Source organism: Asterias amurensis, chromosome 12 (genome assembly GCF_032118995.1).
Source record: "Asterias amurensis chromosome 12, ASM3211899v1".
Classification (NCBI taxonomy): Eukaryota; Metazoa; Echinodermata; class Asteroidea; order Forcipulatida; family Asteriidae; genus Asterias; species Asterias amurensis.
In genome coordinates this window covers 13,880,721-13,904,028 of record NC_092659.1, presented here as the reverse complement: position 1 = coordinate 13,904,028, position 23,308 = coordinate 13,880,721, and the positions used below count along the sequence as shown (strand labels likewise).

Genomic DNA, 23,308 nt, shown 5'->3' with positions numbered 1-23,308 from the left:
ATAACACCTTTAACAATAAAAAGCGAAGCCCTTTGTATATAAAAAGTTGAATGTTGTGACATTGATTTAAATCACATTTGCTGTTTGATATTTTCCAGTTATCTACTACAAAAAGAGGCTTCTTTTGAGAGTATGGTTAGACTACGTTGAGCGAGCTCACGCGCCGTGTGAATTTTGCGCTGTATAGGCCTACGGCGTGAAGTCGGGCTGTGCCAAGGGGGACCGCGAAGTTGTCCCACTCACAGCTGACAGCTACCCCTTGTAATCAAATAATTTGAGAAAATAAAGGGATTTACAGCTTCTTCGGGAGAGTTTTATTGAAAATATTGGCAGCCAAATCAGTACAACGAGGGCATGTAAAACCACACCTTCCATACACAAACACAATATGACATCGTGTGTGAACATTCTCGTGGAATTCCCTAATTGGTGTGGAACACTGTTTCAACCCATTAATGGCATTGTTCTGCAACCGGTAACAAACTCCGTAACATTCTACAGTGATTTTGAGAATTGAGTCTTTATTGAACAAAAAATTGCAACAGTAATCATGTCTTTTTAACGCACGTTAAAATACAGTAGGCCGTGTTTGTGTTGATGTTTAATACCCACTACGTGACGTTGTTTAGCGCAAAAAGGGGAAAAAAGAAGAAGTCTGCTGCCACGAAGTGTCCCAATGTCACCATTGTCATAAATTTAAAACCGCTTACAGTCATTCTTTAACTAAGTTTTTTATTTAGGTAAAGAAAAAAAAAGAGTGTACCATAGTTACCAGGAAAAATAATAAGATAATAATGAAAGGAAAAAGACCATTGTCACATTGTCAGTTGCTTGATTTCGAGACCTCAAATTCTATTCTGAAATCTCGAAATCAAATTTGACAAAAATTACTTCTTTCTCGAAAACAACGTTACTGCAGAGGCAGCCGTTTCTCACAATGTTTTATATTAACAACCTCTTCCCACAACTCGATACCAAGTAAGGTTTTATTCTAATAATTATTTTAAGTAAATACCAATAGTATCCAATGCCTTTTAAAAGAACTGTTATTAAAATAATACCACCCTTGTTCCCAGTAACTTTGTGCACTTCACTATTGCACTTGTAAAGCGTATAAATAATATTCCCAGACTTGACCTACCCTTCTCATAATGACGTCAGTGCACCTCGGGCCAGCAAGTGACCCGATCCACAAGCGATCCACTGGGGCTTGCCCCAGGTGCACTGACGTCACCACGAGAGGGTGATTTTTTCCCCGAGGCTCGTGTTTATCATTCCTTGCAAATAAAGACAGGAGCTCAGTCTAGGTAATGCAGAGCTCCCAAAACAATAGTTTTCTGGCGATGGCAGGGAACCGGAACTTGAGTCAAGTCTAGTTCATTGCATGGACAGTGCAATCCGTGTGCACAACACTTTAAGCCATGTCTGACTAATAGCGGCTGTGGCTACCACTGTTGCTTATGGCATTGCTAAGAATGTCGTATTTAAACCCTGTATTTCGTGTATGTAGACTAAACTATGCATTGGGCAGGCCATGGAAATCATTTATTAAACCAATCGCTGTCTTCCAGAGCGTAATTGACGATCCCATTGGTTGGTTTCACGTCCTCGGCCACGCCCCATTTGCTCAGTTCACTCTGGATTGGTTGAGTCTCTCCCAGTTTCTCGGCATCTTCCATTGTCTCCGGAAGGGGTTTATTTCTCGTCTCTGGAAGCAGCGGAACCAAGACGCCCGCAATGAGGCACAACCCTCCGAATATATTAAGCGGCAGGTAGGAAGAATATTCTTCCTGTATGCACAAACACAGAGAGCATTTTTTAACATCAACTGCTTTGTAGATATCGCCTGTTGCAACAGTAGAACCATATAGTAACGTAACAATACTATTTAAAATAATTATGTGTAGCTTTAATATGCTCATTTGCATGAAATAATTTTTTCTCACTTTGTGTATCTCAACATTATGCATAAAATAACAAACCTGTGGAAATTTGAGCTCAATTATTGGTCGTCGAAGTTGCGAGATAATAATGAACGAAAAAAAAAGAACCCTTGTCACACGAAACTGTGTGCTTTTAGATGGTTGATTTCTAGACCTCAAATTCTAAGTCTGAGGTCTCGAAATCAAATTCGTGGAAATTTACTTTTTTCTCTAAAACTATGTCATTTCAAAGGGAGCCGTTTCTCACAATGTTTTATATCATCAACCTCTCCCCATTACTCGTGACCAAGTGAGGTTTTATGCCGATAATTATTTTGAGTAACTTCCAATAGTGTCCACTGCCTTTAAACGGCAACTGCTTTGTAGATTATCGCCTGTTGCACAGTAGAACATAACAATACCATTTAAGATGTGTAGCTTTATGCTCATTTGCATGAAATCGTTCAAAAACAAAAGATGTTGGTTGTTTTCTTTGCTTTAGAGGTGTTTTTCCATTGGTGTTAAGCTGTTGAACATTACTGGGCAACATAGGCCTTTACAACAGTCGCCATCTTGTTTTCCACCCTTTCAAATCGGTGTAACCTGTGGGTCCATTTTCATCCAATTGCATAACAAGTAGCTATTAAGCACATCACTGCGTATTGTGTTGTCCATTGAACTTGGTATCATATTTAGGACTTGTTTTTTATACTTACGAGATAGATAATAAAAGGTGCAAGAATGCTTCCTGCACGACCGCAGACTGACACAATACAAAACCCAATATTTCTGAAAACAAAAAAAAATCAACGACAATTTTAACATTGGTTGGTCCACAACCTTCTGTGTAGACCAATGACTGACAAGTATGGGTGGAGAGTCTAAAAACCTAACATTTCAACACTTGTCAATCAATGACACTACTTGTAAGTAATAAAACATATTTTGCTAAAAGTTACCCGCGGTCGCACAAGGATAAGCTGTGCGTCTGCCAATGTTAGCAATGGCGAATTCCAGCTTTCCCATTGGTTGATTTGCATGATATTTGCTTAACAGAAAAGTCACGTGTTATTGATGCTCTTTTTGTTTACAACTGACATGCAGACAGGTGGCATAATATTCTTAACATCTGACGTCACACTTGCCTGTCCGGATGTTGCCAGAACCTTTGACCTGACATTCTTCACAGGGAGATTCGCAGTCAGTTCACACTGGTGTTATGTGACCCTAAAATACATTTAATTACATGTATACAACGCACGCTGTCAATCATTCTATGTGCGTATAAATTCCGTTGACCCTAGTGGGTGGCGCTAATCCGTTATGAATGATATAGAATGATCTGGGCTCTGGGGTGGATTTCACAAAGGTAGTCCTAACTTAGGACTAGTCCTAAGCAATGCTAAGAGATAGGACTGGTCCTAAGTTAGGACCAGTAACTCATCCTAACTTAGGACTGGTCCTATCTCTTAGCATTGCCTAGGACTAGTCCTAAGTTAGGACTACCTTTGTGAAATCCACCCCTGGAAGTTTGAAGTTAGTTTTAGTACTTTCAAGAAAATATTACAAATCCTTTATATATGGGATAAATCTTCGACAGGACACACTCAAGACTGGTGGAAGCTACGACTTCTGTGATTGTATCTTCTTCTGTGGAAATTGTCGGAGTGAGTTTACCCCGTAGCTCATAAGCCCTGTTCGCACTGGATTAATTTGGGTAACTTAACCATGACGCTGGGTAACATTCCGACGGGTTCCCACCGTCCGCACTTGGATTTATTTGACTCCGGTAAACTTACCGAGACCGTGGGTAAACTAACTGAGCTGGCCCCCTGCGTAACATTGAATAGTTGGATAATCACGAAAATCATTATTCTTCCATGACAAAACATGTCAGCTTCTTCGGGTCGCGGACGGATGGGAGATTTAACCGAGTCGTCGCGTCCGCATTGGACTTTCAAGCTCGGTTAAACCGACCTGGTCAATCTTCCTTGGCACCTTTGGCTCGGTTCCCCGTTCGGGTCGGGTAAGTTACCTGGGAGGAAAACTTCCTGGGCTGTTCGCATTTAAAATGGGTAAGTTACCCATTGGCTCGGTTAGTTTACCCATATTAAGTCCAATGCGAACAGGGCTAGTCACATCGGCAAATACCTGATTTACCGCCCCTGGAGTTGATCGTTTTATGTAGAGCCAGTGTATGTGATCCTCGCTGTATCTTCTGTAGTCTTAGCCCAAGACTATGGTGCTTGATATTGGATAGTGTACTACGCGCAGTTGTGGCCAAAGCAAGCCCGCCACGGTATGATTTAGTTTACTGGACGGCTTGGAATCTAGACTATACGGCTTAGAATTAAGACTATACTGGCAAGCTAACTTGCCAGTATAGTCTAGATTACAAGCCGTCCAGTAAACTAAATCGTACCGTGGCGGGCGCGCTTTGGCGATTTACAACTGCGCGTAGTACACTATCCAATATCAAGCCCCATATAGTCTTGAGCCAAGACTACATGTATATCTTCTGTTGCTGTGATCCTTGCCTGTATTTCATCCCGGTTGACGTATTAGCCGGTAAGATACTTATTTTGTATAATATAACAACTTTAATGTACACTTGTTTTGTTCAATCATTGTAGTTTATTAAACCAAATCGTTAACTGAAGTGGTTGATAGTTTGATCATTAAAATCGCTTTGATTCTGTGTTCTTCAAATCAGTGTCACCTTGTTTGATTTCTTTGTTGCATCTGAGAAAATTTAGGCTTTTGGGGTGATTTGTATTCACGGATAGTTTGGAGATTTGCGCGTCGTATATAACACTGGCGCCATTTAAGTATCTTAAAGTGTTTAATCTCTCTTATGGGTGTACAATACACGGGGCGAGATTAGAAACATCAACCTCTTAGTCTTACCTGAGAGGGGTTGGGAAGATCTCCGCTCCATATAAGAAAGTTACGGAAATGCTACACGTGATGCAGAACTTGCCAAGCATTGCTGGTACAATTAGAGGGATGGCAAAACCAGAACCATCACCTGCGGAAATAAAATAATGACAAATATCACTTGAGTAAATTTTCATCTTTTAAATAGGATACTTTTGGGACGCTAGGTGGCAGCAGACTTAAAGTTGTAAAACCATTGTCCTCGGGGGTATGCGCATGTTCAGAATTTCGTAAACAATGGACATTAACCTGATGGTAAGTCTGCTGCCAACTAGCGTTCCAAAGTCCCCTATTGAATTCAAATATATAATAAGTAAGAAACAAAATCAATTGTAGTTGCTCGCACAAAAAGTCTGAATACTTCTATAGATCTCATGCATAGGCCGCTATAACAATAGTTACTATACTATTAAGGGCTTATATTGCGCCTTTACAACAACGTATATCGATGCGCTTTACATTTGCCCTAGTCATTGGGCCAATATACCGTTAATCATTATCAGATTCCTGTGGAGTATCTGAGCTGCCGTTGCACCCAGAAAGCTTTTTCAAACACAATTTCAACCTCTACTCTCGTAGGTATCTTTGGTGTAGAGAAGTACCTTTGCATCTTGTTCAAGGACACAAGAATTTCATGACAAGGACTCGAACCCAAGCCTCAATCCGATGACTTTAAAGGAACACGTTGCCTTGGATCGGACGAGATGGTCTATTAAAAGCGTTTGAAACCGTTTGTTATGAAATGCACATGGTTAGAAAGATGTTTTAAAAGTAGAATATAATGATCCACACAAGTATCACTCGAAACTGCACGGTTTTCCTTTTACGTCGCGAACTATCACGGTCGGCCATTTATGGGAGTCAAAATGTTGACTCCCATAAATGGCCGACCGTGTTAGTCGACAGGGTAAAAAAGAAAACCACGCAATTTCGAGGCATATTTGTGTAGATCATTGTATTCTACTTTTACAATATCTTTCTAACCATATACATTTTACAACAAACGGTTACAGAACGATTTTCAAAGACCAACTCGACCGATCCAAGGCAACGTGTTCCTTTAAAAACAGAACTTGAGATCAATGCCTCGGCCTTGACACCTCATCGCTATATAAGGTCAACAACTTGAAACGGCACAACTCTTTGCCAATGAGATGTTTTTGTTGATTACCCATTGGGGGCGCTGTTTGTACTTGGGCCTCCAATGCCAACATGCGATTTGGTTTGGACTTGAGGGTCCTCATGTAGGTCTGTACATACCTGTATCACGTGGTAGGCAAGCTATAAGTATACAAGCAAAACCAGCGAGTAGGTGAAATAATACCAACGACGGTCGACGACCCCACCTGGATTAAAAAAAAAAAAAAAAATTCACAGTTTACTCTATGAGACAGTTTGCTGACTATCGTTTTTACGTGTTGGTATTACTGCGCACTTGATATATAATCGAAGTCTGTATAGCGCGCATATCTACCAAATCTACCAAACAAGGCACTCAAGGCGCCGAGTATACACAAACTTTCAGAAAGATAGGTTATTGCAGTGATGGATTCTGAGACCCAATTATGTAGCACTTATAAGGGTTTACAAAGGTGCTACGGCGCATAAAGCAGCCACAACCAGGAACACCGGGGCGATCCCCTTCTCTTTTCGATATGTGCACTGTTTTTTTTTACATGCGTTACACAACACATGGGACCAACGGCTTAACGTCCCATCCGAAGGACGAAGCAATGTGAAGTGTCTTGCTTAAGGACACAAGTGTCACGGCTGGGGATTCGAACCCACACTCTGCTGATCAGAAATTTGGTGCTCTTAACCGCTCGGCCACGACACTTGATACTTGATACTTGATGAAGTAATCCCTTTACAGCTTGTAAAAGCTAAACTCTGGGATGATGTGCTGTGCAAGACGCTGTGACCAGTGGTGCAATAAAAGTGTAGGACAAGACAAATTGAGCATTGTATACACTGTACAGTGGGAGGAGAAACTAGAAGAATCTGTCGTACTCTTGCGGGCCCATTACCCGGATCTCCGGAAGGGCTGCAAGCCTAATGGACCCCGCATTGATCTCCCAATTCGAGAAAAAGGCGGTCAAGACCCGGCCCCAAAAGGGCGATCAAAGGGCGATGAAAGAGAACGATGCCGCCATAGAATGTAAATCTGTTGAAATTAGTGGCTGGTTGCAGGTAAGATTTGAGTTATGAAGCTTTGAAAATTTCCCGCCCCAGAAACGGGCCTTGGTATAAAGATAGGACTCAAATTTTTGTGTGTTAATTTTAAGAATTTGTATTGCCTCTCTAAAACATTTACGTTAAACAATATTGTAACGAATTTCATCTTGAGTATTACATAAACCCTTTAGTTTCAAAATCACAATCTACCTTTTGATGTTGGAACCGTTCGATCGCGTTCGAACGATTGTAGATGTATAATATACCCGATGCTTATTTCATTTCAAAATGAGGTCGCGTTTTTATATATAGATATTGCAGCAAATCTGGTGTCACGGGGAATTCTGTCCCCTGCACAACGGTCCGGGTGACATAATCTCTTACGGGATCGATTCTGTCCCCCTAGATAGGGTCTTCTGTCCGCCAGGGGAATTTGCAACCCCCCTCTCTCTCATTTTAGACTGAATTCAAATGTAAAAATAGTTAATGGCCATTAAATATTGCATTTATAACCTCAGTCCTTTTGGTTTGTAAGTTGTTGCAACAGCTAAGTCTATTTTCTGAATTAAAATCTAATTCTGAGGTCACGAAATCATATTTTGTGGAAAATTACTTCTTTCTCGAAAATTACGTCACTTCAGAGGGAGCCGTTTCTCACAATGTTTTATACTATCAACCTCTCCCAAATAAGTAATAATTTAGAATCAACGGGACTAGATCCAAATGAAATTTATTAAATTATTAGTCAAAAGAAGAGTTGGTGTACCAGACATGCAAATGAGCCTATGAACTAGACCAATGAACGTACCACATCATCGTGAACAAAGTGACGGAAAAACCTGGTATCTCCACAACACTCAACAAAAAGAAGTTGAGATATTTGTCTCCTGCGAGGTTGGTACTGTACAATGACATGCCGTAGTACACCATACTGTTCACGAACCTGTAACATTAAGAACAAGGTAACATAAGAGTTCTAACTAAGTTGCCAACTAACTATAGGGTAATTTCCAAAATATTGAACAAGATTATACAACGGTGGGTCGAGTTGATGCTTAATACTTGGCAGTTGTTAACTTGATAGGAAACAACTTGAACCCTGTTCCAAATTTTAGGCATTTTGATGTGTACAATAAGAATAGCATGACAGCATGAGTTATTCTAATTCTTAAAAGTATGCCAATCAGTCCTGTTGATTATTTATTTGTATATAGACGTCATGCAGCATTGAGGTCATGCAGCGGCCATCTTAGAGATAAACGATAATGATGAACACGCACCGATTTGTACTCGCGCCGTACTGGTTTGGCCATTGGATAATTTTCCTTCGACGAACAGGCGAGGGCGCCCTACTCAAATGACGTCATGTAATAGCCACTATACAGAGAGGTATCCTGCCAAAAGCTACCAGTTTATGCGAGTTTAGTTGGTCATCAACTCAGGTAGGATAAAAAACTTTACTTACCACGATAAGCTCATGATGACCAAGTTCTTTCGGACTATCCGACTCCGACAGATGTCGATCACCGTGTACGTTTTCCGTTTTTCGCCGATCAGCAGAGGCGTGGCTGGGCTGGAGGCGCTGGAGCTAGAGGTGACGTCATTAGGTGCCGATTCGCGAATGGTCTTGTCCCCGAGGGTTAGTACGAATCCATCCGCAGGTGGGGTGATGTTATTCACTCTGGCGATCTTGTTGAGGATTTTGAAGGATTCTTTGTTACGTCCTTTTGACAAAAGCCACCTCACGGACTCGTAAAGAATGCTGCGGAAAACAAACATTTAAATAATATTGCGTGAGGCGAGTTAGTCAAACACAAGGGAATAAATTCACTTCAACAACAAAGATTGATAACAGTGTATATCTATAGAGGGATAGATAGATCGGCTCTGCTTACCGTAGGCACAGAATCGGCGAATAATTGGGCTTCTGCGCGTACGTACTTTTCACGTTTTACTAGGCATTATACGCTTCAAGGCTATTAACGCAGAAATTCGGCGCTTGCACGTAAGTTGGGAATCGCGATCGTAAGCGCAGAATTCGGCGGTAAGCAGAGCCATGAAATTGGGTCCTGTTGGTAGAGCACCGGGGTCCCAGGGAAATCTGCCTACTGGAGTAGCCCTGGCGGCCTTACACTTTCGTTTTGTACTACAGTGAAAGAGTCCTATATAGGGCTACCTACTGGAGATACTTGTCCCAAATGGAAATTAACGTGGGGCAAGGAGGACGACAGTTTACCGTATTGGGGGGGGGGGGGGGGGGCGGTAGATCTGTAGGGGTAGTCGGTTGAAACAGTAACAGTTGGATTTGGAGGATTTTAGACAAAAAGGCCGTGTCCGAATTGGTGGATTTGGCTACGGCTTGATCGCATCTTCATCATCGTTTAATGGTATAATGTCCTTAGCAACACACTTATAGCAACAGTCGAAGCCGTATCCGTCAATTCAGATATTTCCTAAATAGTCAATAATGGAGTATCTACTTACAACCAGAGTGGTATCGCGATCAGGCAAGGCAGGGAGATGGCCAGCTGCATTTTCCTCCAGTCACGTATGAAGTAAGCGATGCCTGCTAGTAGAGTCACACCCACACCCCAAGCGATGCCGTTAATGCACCCGGCTATAGTTCGCATCTTCGGGGAGAACATCTCCATAACCAGGACAAACGCCGTCAAGCACATGGCCTTTTGACATTAAGAAGCATACAACTATAAATGATGGTGAAACAACACTTAAATGTAAGGTCTTCGCGTGTTTTTGTGTGTGTGTGTCAACATAATGCTTAACATTGTCCACGAACGACACAACAAAATTCACATGTGCAAGCTTCAGCTCCTTTTTTGAGAATCAGGAAAATGTCATGTTATTAATTCATAAGAATGTGGATCATTCCACGTTAGCGAGGTGACGATACCAACCGCACTTCTGGGCTCAGCTTAGGCTTGCTCCTAGGCTTGGGCTAGTGCTTTCGCTTAGGCCTTGGCTTGGGCTGGTGCTTAATACAGTGTCTGTTTTTTAATTTCATGTGTTTCCATAAGAATGGGAATCATTCCACGTTGAGCGAGGTGATAGCGGGTACCACCCGCACCACTGGCCGCAACATGCATTGAACTCCCAAAACTCACCTTTAAGCGCACATACTCGGGTTTTAGCTTGTGCTTGGGTTTTGGCTTGTGCTTCGGTGGGCTTGTGGTTTTGGGCTGCGTTACTACTCGAGTTTGGGCTAAGGCTTGGGATTGGGTTTGTGCTTGGGTTTGGGCTAAAACTTGGGTTTGGGCATGTTCTTGGGTTTGGGCTTGTGGTTTGGTTTGGGCTAAGGCTTGGGATTGGGTTTGTGCTTGGGTTTGGGCTAAAACTTGGGTTTGGGCATGTTCTTGGGTTTGGGCTTGTGGTTTGGTTTGGGCTAAGGCTTGGGATTGGGTTTGTGCTTGGGTTTGGGCTAAAACTTGGGTTTGGGCATGTTCTTGGGTTTGGGCTTGTGGTTTGGTTTGGGCTAAGGCTTGGGATTGGGTTTGTGCTTGGGTTTGGGCTAAAACTTGGGTTTGGGCATGTTCTTGGGTTTGGGCTTGTGGTTTGGTTGGGGCTAAGGCTTGGGATTGGGTTTGTGCTTAGGTTCTGGCTTGTGCTTCGGGCTTGTGTGTTAAGTCTTCGCTTGTACTTGGGTTTGGGCTAGTGCTTGGGTTTGGGCTTTTGATTCGGCGGGCTCGCGGTTTTGGTCTGTGATTGTACAAGGGTTTGGGTTAGGCTTGGGATTGTATTTGTGCTTGGGTTTGGGCTTTTGCTTTGGGCTTGTATTTTTGTCTGCGCTTGTTATCGGGTTTGGGCTTGGGTTTGGGCATGGGCCCATGCTTTGTTTTGGCCCAAGACAATGGCATGAGGCTATAGGGCTTGCGCATTTGCTTGGTTCTTTGCTTGGTGGACTTGGCTTTGGTTTGGGCTTGTACTGTGGCCTGGGCACCTAACAACTGAGATTTGAGTCCAAGCTTGGGCTCTGGCTTGGCTTACGGCTTGGGCTTGGGTTTTCGCTTAGTCCCGGGCTTGAGCTTGTGCTTAGGTTTGGGCTTGCACTTTGGCTTGAGCTCCTTAAAACTGACAGGGTTTGAGTCAAACCTCAAGCCCCATGCCGCGTTTTGATTAAAGGGTCTATCGCTGCGATCACCAAATTTGGTTAAATCTCGAGTTGGTTTTATGATGTATTTAATGAAAAACAGATGACGGGAATGAATGTTTCCATATTTCGTTTTGTGAAATGTAAGCTCGGCCCAAACAAGTCTAGCCCTACTCTTAGTACTCTGGTAGCCTAAGTGTCTACGTGAAGAAAATATTTCAGACGGAAATAACTCAGCGGGGGCGGAAGGCAGGCATTGATATTCCTCAGTCTTAATTACAGAAAAAAAAAATGTGAATCAATGTTACCTCCTCAAACATCCCGATGAAAAATAACAAGACGACAAACCAGTGGTAGACGTAGATGAAGTAGATAATGATACCGGCGACGGCTTGCAGAAACACGGCGGTCAGGAGCACCGTCTTACGGCCGATGAGATCCGAGAGCTGTCCGGAGACAAACGCTCCTGTCACGACGCCGAAAAATAGAATAGACTGTGCTGTACTCAGGAGGATGTTGTCCTTGCAGACAAGGTCCAGCTATGGCAGAGAAATGAGACGAAAATAAGTGTGTGTGACGACAAAAATGTGAAACTGTCTACGGTCTGTTTACGAACTTCATAGACGCGGGCTCGGATGGAGCACCAGAATTTTGAGCCTGCTCAAATTTTTCGGGCGACCATCCCGTTCTGAAATTAGACGAAACATGAAACGTACACTTAAAACGAGATAGAGAACCAACACCCCTTAGTTTTTGCAGTGTAGGACGGGTTACTCGTCCCGTTGGACCAGCCTTAAGCTCCAATAACTACTCCAGATTCCTAGGACTGTAAGAGTATATAGGACTGCGAAGAGTAAATAAAACGCCATGTTCTCTTTAATTTACGAAGACACAATCAAGACGACGTAAGACTACACACTACTAATCAAATCTAAATATACAAAATGGCGCATTTTGGCATGCGACAAACTTGTAATTTAACGAGGCATCAGTCATAATGAATATTATGTGACGAGCAAACTTAGTCGCAAATATTTAGTGAAATCATTATCCTAAATAAGTTGCGGTTTGAGGATACATTGGTATGAAAGGTTTTCAATCAACATTGCACACCACGTCCAATATATTTTACGTAATATCCAAGATATTTATAGAGGAGAAATTTAGAGGACACGTGTCACGGCTGGGGATTCGAACCCACACTCTGCTGATCAGAAACACCAGAGTTTGAATTCGGTGCTCTTAACCACTCGGCCATGACACTTCCACAAACAATTAGCCCTTTTCACACGGCCAAAATGTAGCCAGGGTCCCTTGCTACAAAATTTACGAGCGTGGATTGTTTATTTTTTATCACCGTGTGTGACTGATTTTCTGAGCTTTCCCACTGCGAGTTAAAAAAAACTAACAACCTTTGTGCGACATGAGAGTGATATGACGAATCGGTAATCCTGATCACCTTAGTTGGACAAGATAGCACCCACAATAGCATGCGCTGTATGGGCATTTTCACCTAGGACGTCGTTCAATAAACAAGGTAGCCCACGTCCTTGGTCAAAACTTCCGCTAGTGTAAGATTTTGTCGTAGGTCCGGACCTGCGACAAAATGTAGCAATGTTGGACAAGATTTGACAAGGGACCCTGGACACTCCAAAAATTATTGTCCTTTCACACGAGGTGCATTTTGTAAAATCTTACAACCATGCTACAATTAAGCAAGGGATCCTTGCTAAATTGCTCTCGTGTGAAAGGGGCTTTAGTACACTGTACAATTACATCCAAATGACGCCTGGCCGAAACACATCTAGCACGTCCCTACGAACCAAGTACGGCAATTCTGTTCGTATAGAGACAGCATCGATTACATTGTTAATTTCAACAACGAAATAGTAATGGGAATAAATAACACCACGTTGGTGTTGTCACGTATAGATATAATGAAGAATCAATTTAACACCCCAGTTTTTGCAGTGTATCTCGAGATAAGACTAGTCTTAACTCTTTGTGAAATCCAAAACGCACTTGGCTGATGACACATTTCAGCGATCAATTGACTGCCGGTAATGGGAGAGTTTACAATCAGTAAAAGGGAGATCTCCATTAATTGGGCTCAGTGATTTGCCCTGAAAATAGTGTACTGATATTGTATCCAAACAATCGTCCTTTCCGTTATAATATTATGTTCCAAATACTTATAGTAATTGAAAAAGCTGTTCCATCAGTCAAAGTTCTCGGTGAAAACGATTATTAGAATTGACTCTTTATAAAGTGGTTCTTTATGCAAGTTAGACCATGAATAAAAGTTCGCGGTGTCAACAGCTTTTACGAATAAATTATTAAAAGTGACTCGTTGTAAAAATTAGACCTAATAATAGGCCTTTATGTGGAAAACAAATAATTAAAAGTGACTCGTTATGCAAATTGGACCTAATAATAGGCCTTTAAGTGGAAAACAAATAATTAAAAGTGACTCGTTATGCAAATTAGACCTAATAATAGGCCTTTATGTGGAAAACAAATCATTAAAAGTGACTCGTTATGCAAATTAGACCTTATAATAGGCCTTTATGTGGAAAACAAATAATTAAAAGTGACTCTTTATGCAAATTAGCCCTAATTAATAATAGGCTTTTATGTGGAAAACATATTAATTATAATTAAACAAGCTGTTCCATGGCTCAAAGTTCCCTGTGACAACATTTTGACGAATTTTTGTATCAAGTTCTGGTGGTTAAAGGCAGTCAGGGGCGTCAATCCGTCTTGAACGGTGGGGGGGGGGGGGGGGGGGACATAACATTTACGGCGTGGGGTCCGGGGCCCGCTTTAGGGCCCCCGGAATTTTTTAGTCCGTAGATGCTCTCTGGTGCAATTTATGGAGTCTGAGGGGTGATGTTCCCCCCTCTCAGATTTAATGCCTATTTCAAGCTATGATGCACCTATTTTTGCTATCATGGTTATTGTACCTAAAAAACAACTCACTGTATAGCTTCGTAATATCCATTTTGTTTCTGCATTCTAATGCTAAGACGGCAGTTCATCCCTGGTGGGTATTAAAGATGGAGCCTGCTATAAAGCGGAACGCGAAACCTTTTACGGCCTTGGGTCCGGGCCTAAAGGCTCGGGAAAATTTTGCATTCTAGATGCTCTGTGGTGCAATCTTTAGGCCAACAAGAGGCTAACCCCTTACAGAATGGAACAGAACATATGTAAAATGTGAGCAGCAGTAGAACCTTTTGGGTTGACAGCATCTTCAAGTGCGGGTCTTTGAACCAAGTGTTAGGGGGAGGGAATACTGTCAAAGAGTGAGCACGTAAGTGTGAAACCTTACGGCATGGGTCCGGGCCCGCTTAAGGGCCCGGAAAAATTTTGCATAATAAGAGGCTTACAGAATGGAACAGAACATCTGTAAAATGTGAGCAGCAGTAGAATATTTTTTGTTAACAGCATGTTCAGGTGTTGATCTATGACACGAATTTTAGGGGACAAATCTGCCAGAGAGTGAGCACGTAAATGTGTCCAGGCCCGCTTAAGGCCCGCTGAAGGGAAAATTTTGCATTTTTAGATGCTCTGTGGTGCAATCTTTAGGCCATTTAGCGGCCAAATGGCAAACGAAACAGAACAATGGGAATATTGTGTTCCAGTGCTCCACAGTTCCACAGTGCAAAACATGAGTTTCATGATAAAGGTGGTCAAAAGACACGGGGAACAGTTGATACTGTGTCCCCCACCCTTCGAAAATGGGGTGGGGGTTCACGTTCCTTCCACTCTTTCAGGGGGGAGGTGCAAATCTGTCAACGATGGACCATGCGTGTGGGAAGCCTTTACGTCGTGAGGTGCGGGCCCGATTAAGGGCCCGGGGAAATTTTGGAATTAGATGCTCTGTGATGCAATCTAGGGCCAATTTTGAGGGGGACATTTGATATAGTGTCCCCCACCCTTCAAAAAATTGTGTCATCCTTTGCCCACAGGATTAATGCCCATATAGGGACACCGGGTTTCGTCTTTACACAGGGCAAAACTTGGGCTTCATGATAAAGGTGGTCAAAAAGGTGGGGGGGGGGACATTTGATATTGTGTCCCCCACCCTCCAAAAGGATTGACGCCCATGAAGGCAGTGGACACTGTTGGTAATTACTGTATATAATTATCATCATAAAACCTTTCTTGATTACGAGTAATGGAGAGAGGTTGATAGTATAAAACATTGTGAGAAACAGCTCCCTCTGAAGTGACGTAGTTTTCGAGTAAGAAGTAATTTTACACGAATTTGATTTTGAGACCTCAAGTTTAGAATTTGAGATCTCGAAGTCAAGCATCAAAAAGCACACAACTTCGTATGACAAGGGTGTTTTTATTTCATTATTATCTCGCAACTTCAACGGCCGATTGAGCTCAAATTTTCGCAGGTTTGTTATTTTATGCATATTTTGAGATACACACACTGTGAAGACTAGTCTTTGACAATTACCAATAATGCCACTGTCTTTACGTCACCGAAGTTTGAGTTCGAATCCCAATCGTGACACCATGATGTCATGGAGCAAGATACTTTACTTTAATTGCTTCTCATTACCCATGGGTATAAATGGGTACCTGCGAGGGTAGAGGTTGATATTGTGAATGAAAAAGCCTTCGACGCGACGGCAGCTCGGGGCTGTATACTCCCCAGGGAGATCAGAAAGATTAAAGGGATGTTATTGGCCTATTATGACCAGATGATTAATATAAAGTGCATTGATACGGTTTTTTGTGTGAAATGCGCTGATATTAGAAGTGACTCTTTATGCCAATTAAACCTAATAATAGGCCTCTGTGTGGAAAACAAATGATTATAATTGAAAAAGCTGTTCCATCGCTCAAAGTTCCCTGTGACAACCATTTTGACGAAAATTAGAAGTGAATTTGTATGCAAATTAGACCTAATAATAGCCTTTTAAAATAATTATCAGTTCAAAACCTCACTTGGAAACGAGTAATGGGGAGAGGTTGATAGTTTAAAACATTGTGAGAAACGACTCCCTCTGAAGTGACGTAGTTTTCGAGAAAGAAGTAAATTTTTCACGAATTTGATTTCGAGACCTCAGATTTAGAACTTGAGGTATCGAAATCAACCATCTGAAAGCACACAACTTCGCTTGACAAGGCTGTTTTTCTTTCAAGGTTTCTCGCAACTCCGACGACCAATTGAGCTCAAATTTTCACAGGTTTGTTATTTTATGCATAATTATGTTAAGATACACAAAGTAATAAGACTGGTCATTGACAATTACCAATAATGTCCAGTGTCTTTAAGTTGAATATAAATACTTATACTTAAAAAAGCTGTTCAATGGCTGAAAGTTCTCTTGACAAAAGTTTTGTCGAATATTAGAAGTGACTCTTTATGCAATTTATATTTAACATTAGGCCTTTTTAAAGATGTATTAAAATAATTAAAGAGTGGTTTCCCAGCTTTTGACCTTTAAAGGGAAGGTACATGTTTGGTAATTGTCAAAGACCAGTGTTCTCACTTGGTGTATCCCATCTTTAGCATAAAATGACAAGCCTGTGAAAATTTGGGCTCAATTGGTCATCGAAGTTGCGAGAAAATGATAAAAGAAAAAAACACCCTTGATGGACGAATTTGTGTGCTTTCAGATAAGAATAAAATACTTCTAGCTAGAAGTCTTTTATTATTAGTGAGAAATTACCTCTTTCTCAAAAACTATACGTTACTTCAGAGGAAGTCGTTTCCCACAATGTTTTATACTATCAACGGCTCCAATGCTCGTTACCAAGTCAGTTTTTAAGTTAATGATTGTTTTAAGTAATTACCAAACGTGTACCTTCCCTTTAAATAAAGGTACATCATACAGGAATGGTTAAAGGAACACGTTGCCTTGGATCGGTTGAGTTGGTCTTTGAAAAGCGCCCTAACCGATTGTTATAAAATCGATATGGTTAGAAAGATATTGTAAAAGTAGAATACAATGATCTACACAAATATGCCTCGAAATTGCGTGGTTTTCGTTTTACCTCGTCGACAAACACGGTCAGCCATTTATGGGAGTCAAAACTTTGACTCCCATAAATGGCCGACCGTGTTAGTTCGCGACGTAATATGAAAACCGTGCAATTTTGAGTGATACTTGTGTGGATCATTATATTTTACTTTTAAAACATCTTTCTAAACCATATGCATTTCATAACAAACGGTTTCAAACGCTTTTCATAGACCAACTCGTCCGATCCAAGGCAACGTGTTCCTTTAAAGACTTTGGACACTATTGGTAATTGTCGAAGACTAGTCTTCATAGTTGGTGTATCCCAACATATGCATAAAATAACAAACCTGTGAACATTTGAGCTCAATTGGTTGTCGAAGTTGCGAGACAATAATAAAAGATAAACAACTTTGTCATACGAGGTTGCAAATGCTCAATTTCGAGACCTCAAAATCTAATTCTGAGGTCTCGAAGTTAAAATTAACTTTCTCGAAAACTACGTTATTTCATAAGGAGCCGTTTCTCACAATGTTTGATATACTTTAAACCTCTATTACCAATAGTGTCCAGTGCCTTAAAGTCACCTGGAAATAGAATTTGTTTTCTTTCAAACATAAGAGTATATGCTTACGAACCATAAAACAATTTTTTGAGTAATTGTTTGTCACGATTTATATGTTAAAAAATATATAAAGTTGTTTGGGGGGCTGACTCCGCCTACCCCTTTTGTGACGTCAATCGAGGCAGACTTTGCCTGCAATGCGTATAGTAAACACACGTGCAAAGTACATGTACGTCCAAGTCGTGAGTTGGTACATTGCAAAAAGTGTTTTTCTGCATTCAGCAGCAATACACCTGGTCGGCATTGCCGGAAAAAAACATTTTTTGTTGTTGTTGAAACTTACAAACTCACGACTTGGTCCGTAAAATGTACTTTGCAATTGTGTTAACTCTACGCATTACAGGCAAAGTCTGCCTCGATTGACGTCACGAACAGCAATTCGCGCATTTTTTCTGTATACTACTCTCACACTAGGGTGAATACTTGCGAAACATTATGAATGTTTGAAAATCGCGATGAATTCGCCCAAAAGTTGCGATTTGAAATAGAATATGTTCTTGGTCGTCCTAAACCTCTCCCTACCAATATCTCACGCATAATACGCACGCTTCACCAACAGTACCAATGGCTCACCAACTTACGAAAGTCGAGGGCGAATTACCGTCTTCACAACATTCGCTGAAGTTTAGGAAGCACTTCGTATTCGCTGCTCTCACACAGAGTGGCGAATGTTCTTGCGAAGATGATTATTTGAATTTAGCGTTTAATTCGTCCAATATGGCGAAACTGCTGCGAATTGAAATTCGTTGCGAATTTGTGACGTCAACATTCGCTTCGCATTCGCATTCGCATGAAGTATGAACCGGGCTTTACGAAGACACGGCGAATGTTGCGAAGTTGCGTCGGGGCGGGATGAAAGCTTACCTCCATAACGATGGTGTTTTCGTCGTATTGCGAAACAAACTCGTATCCATTGGTACATTCCACTTGGATACTTGTATTGATGAACGACGTGTCGTTTTCACCTTTTTCTACGGCGTACATCAAACACTCTGCGAACGACTCGTTCTGGTCCACCATGCGGGGCACACTCTTCTCCAATGTAAACCCCGGTGAAGCCCGGCAGTGGAACGGTGGCTGATCGGTGGTGAAAATAACCCCGAAGGTCTGCCAAGCCGACAGCCATGTTCCAACCAGAGTTATTAAGATGAATGCTACGGTCTGGTACCGGCCAAAGTCGCCCAGGTACACCCAGACATCGTCTAAATCCATGGTGTTTAGAAGCCCCCACTCTCCTACCAGATAATGCTTTTGTTATTGCACCTGGTGGCTATTGAATCTACCAATAGGTCTGTCCACGCAGCGCCTGCTCTAAAATAGCTGCACCGTGGAAATTATATAATCTGACGACAAAATACCGTTGTATTGTAAAACTGCAGCGTGCTTAAAAACAAAAAAGCAACAAGGAACTTTAAAACAATACTCTGAAGAAGCTGATAAACACAATGGGCCAACTCTTGGCGGACACTGTCATCGTACACAAATTAAAAGACCATTAAGCGAGTGATGTGAACCTCTAAACCTCAACCAACGCATTATAGCTGTTCCAATATGCAGAATAAATCAATTTTGGTTCTAAAAAAATACCAGAAAGCCACCACAAAAACCTCAACCAACGCATTACAGCTGTTCCAATATCCAGAATAAATCAATTTTGGTTCTAAAAATACCAGAAAGCCACCACAAAAAAACTCACGTGCTGCAATTGCACACAGACCAAACAACAGAGTCACGCACTGATTATGAAAGAACACTGTACTATTTTGTATAACGTTGGCCAATCACCTCTTAACCTCTCATCTGTTGAATACGGGGATGTATCAATTGAAACGTTGCCACCTTCACCAATGTGTTCAACCATCACGTCTAAGACAAGTATTAATTGTGTATCCATGAATGCTAGGACTATCAAGAACAAACTTTCCGAGTTGGAAGTCCTGCTTGAGACAAACCACATCCATATCATTGCTATTTCTGAGACATGGCTTGACTCATCAGTCCCTGATGGAACCATCAGTGGAAATCACACCATCTTCCGTAAAGATCGTCACTCAAGAGGTGGTGGGGTTCTTCTTGGCATATCACCCGACCTCCAACCTAGTCCCATCACTCATCCCAGCCTCGATATGGTGGAGTGTGTTTTTGCTACATGTATCGTCAAAGGCGAAAAGGGGTTACGTGGTTCTTATTATCGCCCCCCCCCCCCCCTCATGACGCAACATCACTGGATCGTCTCGAAAATGCCTTGCTCGCCATGAACTTAAAGGAACACGTTGCCTTGGATCGGTCGAGTTGGTCTTTGAAAAGCGTTTGTAACTGTTTTTTATAAAATGCATATGGGTAGAAGTAGAATACAATGATCCAAACAAACTTGCCTCGAAATTGCACGGTTTTCCTTTTACCTTGTCGACTAACACGTTCGGCCATTTATGGGAGTCAAATTTTTGACTCCCATAAATGGCCGACCATGTTAGTTCCCGCAGTAAAAGGAAAACCACGCAATTTCGAGGTAAACTTGTGTGGATCATTGTATTCTACTTTTAAAACATCTTTCCAACCATGCATTTTAAAACAAACGGTTTCAAACACTTTTTATAGACCAACTTGTCCGATCCAAAGCAACGTTTCCTTTAAGTCAGTATGCTAAGGTCGCCATAATGGGTGATTTTAATATCAACTGGATGGAAGACCACGCTCTTTTGTTTTAGTTGAAAAATTGCACCTCTGCCCATGGTCTCCATCAACTCATCAATGATCCTACTCACACCATGCCTAACAATCGTGCTTCCTTATTGGACTTGGTTTTTACTACAAATCCATCAAAAGTTACTGACATTTCTGTTCATGATCCATTTTCTACATCTGATCATTCCATGATCAGTTTCTGCATTCGCGGGTCTCCACGGGTATGGCAAGCCATATGCCCAATAATTCGGTAAACACTGTTTATCACCGATAAACACTGTTTATCGCCGATAAACACTGTTTTTCGACCGATAAACACTGTTTTTCGAGATAAACATTGTTTATCAATTGATAAACACTGTTTATCGAAAAACTATGTTTATCAAGCGATAAACACAGTTTTTCGAGGTGATAAACAGAGTTTTTCGATAAACACTGTTTATCAAGTGAAAAACACTGTTTATCGAAAAACTATGTTTATCAAGCGATAAACAGAGTTTTTCGAGGTGATAAACAGAGTTTTTCGATAAACACTGTTTATCATGTGATAAACTAGTTTATCGAAAAACAGTGTTTATCGGTCGATAAACACAGTTTTACGCCGACGCCAGATGCCCAACAATTCGATAAACAGTGTTTATCAAGTGATAAACACTGTCTATCAAGTGATAAACACTGTTTATCGAAAAACTCTGTTTTTCGACTGATAAACACTGTTTATCGAAAAACTATGTTTATCGACTGATAAACACAGTTTTGCGCCGACGCCAGATGCCCAATAATTCGATAAACAGTGTTTATCAAGTGATAAACACTGTTTATCAATTGATAAACACTGTTTATCGAAAAACTCTGTTTATCGACTGATAAACACAGTTTATCGAAAAACTATGTTTATCGCCGAAACTGTGTTTATCGACTGATAAACAGACTAGTTTATCTAAAAACTCTTCATCGAGTGATAAACAGAGTTTATCGAATTATTGAGCATTTGGCGTTGGCGAATAACTGTGTTTATCAAAAAACTATGTTTATCAAAAAACCTTGTTTATCAACTGATAAACTGTGTTTATCGAAAAACTGTGTTTATCGACCCGATTAACACTGTTTTTCGATAAACCGTGTTTATCAGTTGATAAACGGTGTTTATCGAAAAACTCTGTTTATCACCTCGAAAAACTGTGTTTATCGCTTGATAAACATAGTTTTTATCACCTCGAAAAACTCTGTTTATCATTTGATAATATAGTTTTTCGATAAACAGTGTTTATCAGTTGATAAACAGTGTTTATCATTTGATAAACAACGTTTATTTCGAAAACGGTGTTTATCGGTCGAAAAACAGTATTTATCGGCGATAAACAGTGTTTATCGGTGATAAACAGTGTTTATCGAATTATTGAGCATATGGCTTGCCATACACGGGTCATGTCTAGAACATTGAATCGGCAAATGGTCGAGTTGATAGTCGGTCGCGCGATGGCCGGGCGTCGGAAATCTTGACGCGCGATCATAAAAAGACACGGTTTTTGGGCCTCAGTCCTAGGATTGCGCGCAAGATTTTCGTCGCGCGACCATCGCACGACCGACTATAAACCATAGAGCATAGAGCTATATATATTGACAATATATAGCTCTATGCCAAAGAGTTATATATAATAACTATAACCCGGCCTTTATCTTTATGCCAAGTGCAACACTGCGTATCGACGTTGCCACTGGGACACAGCTTACTCTGGAGGTGTTGATGCCACATGGAACCAGTTCCTGGACCTTTTCTTTTCTTGTGTCAATGCGAACATACCATGCAAAAGTCAACGTAAACGCAGACATTTTTTGATCACAAGTGACTTTCTTAAACTTGTCTCACTGAAAGGGAAGTGCTTTCACAGAGCAAGAACATGTACAAATCAGATGAACTTCGTGAGAACTTGTGGGGTCAATATTGCTCTGTTCGGAACAGATTGAAAATTAAGGTTAAATTTGCTAAAGCTAATATGACTTATTGAATCGTAAGGACAATGGTAAGCGCGGGTCTTACATCCGAAACAAACGTTCTGTTGCCCGAGGAAATGGCATTTAAAACCAATGGTCTCATGTCAACTGAGCCAATGCTTTCAATAAAAGATTCACATCCCACTTCTTGTAAACAAACTCAGACATTCATATGGGATCCACGATTCCTTACTTTGCTGGATTAATTTATTCCTCACATGGTAGAAAACAAAGGAAGTTTTTCACGGATCTGAGTCAGTCTGGTCTAATGTCACATCTGGAGTATCACAGGGGTCTGTCTTAGGGCCTTTGCTTTTTAACATACAAATGACTTACATATGCAGCTGTCTAACTCCCCACGCCGCTATGCTAATGACACTTTTTTGTATAGACAAATTCAGGGAGAAAATGATACTTTGTCCCTCCAGAGAGATCTTGACAAAATAAGTGCCTGGTCAAATAGAAATTTACTCCTTTTGAATCCAGGTAAATGCAAGTTTCTTTCCATCTCTAGAATGCGTCGCTGGTCATACCAGGCTTCATATTCTATAAATATTATGCTTATTCAAGAGGTCACTGAGCTGAAACTACTAGGCGTATTCGTTCAAAACAATCTCTCCTGGGATATGCGCATGTTAATTTTGTCACATCAGCTAGATCCTATCTGAGAACTTTTGGTTTTATTCGTCATGCTGTGGGCGATTGTAATTCTAAATCACTGCTTGATTTGTACAAGTCTATTGTTTTACCTCTTTTAGATTATTGTTCTCCTGTTTGGCATATTTATCGTGTTTAAACATGAGACTCAACAAGAAAAGGTGCAGAGGTATGCCACAAGGCTAACGCTTCATCAAAGGAGACAGGAACAACCCTACAATATATA

At 41.2% G+C, this 23,308-nt stretch overlaps 1 protein-coding gene across 1 annotated transcript; it reads right to left on the bottom strand.

The window, feature by feature from the left end:
- Nucleotides 1–1,541: 1,541 nt before the first annotated feature.
- On the bottom strand, nucleotides 1,542–18,957 carry LOC139945494 (organic cation transporter protein-like). Its single transcript, XM_071942856.1, has 9 exons — nucleotides 18,610–18,957; nucleotides 11,448–11,678; nucleotides 9,519–9,715; nucleotides 8,500–8,796; nucleotides 7,843–7,977; nucleotides 6,120–6,205; nucleotides 4,830–4,950; nucleotides 2,639–2,711; nucleotides 1,542–1,790 (listed from the first exon to the last, which is right to left on the bottom strand). Exons 1-9 carry the CDS (start codon nucleotides 18,955–18,957, stop codon nucleotides 1,542–1,544), a joined length of 1,737 nt encoding a protein of 578 aa, XP_071798957.1.
- Nucleotides 18,958–23,308: the final 4,351 nt, after the last annotated feature.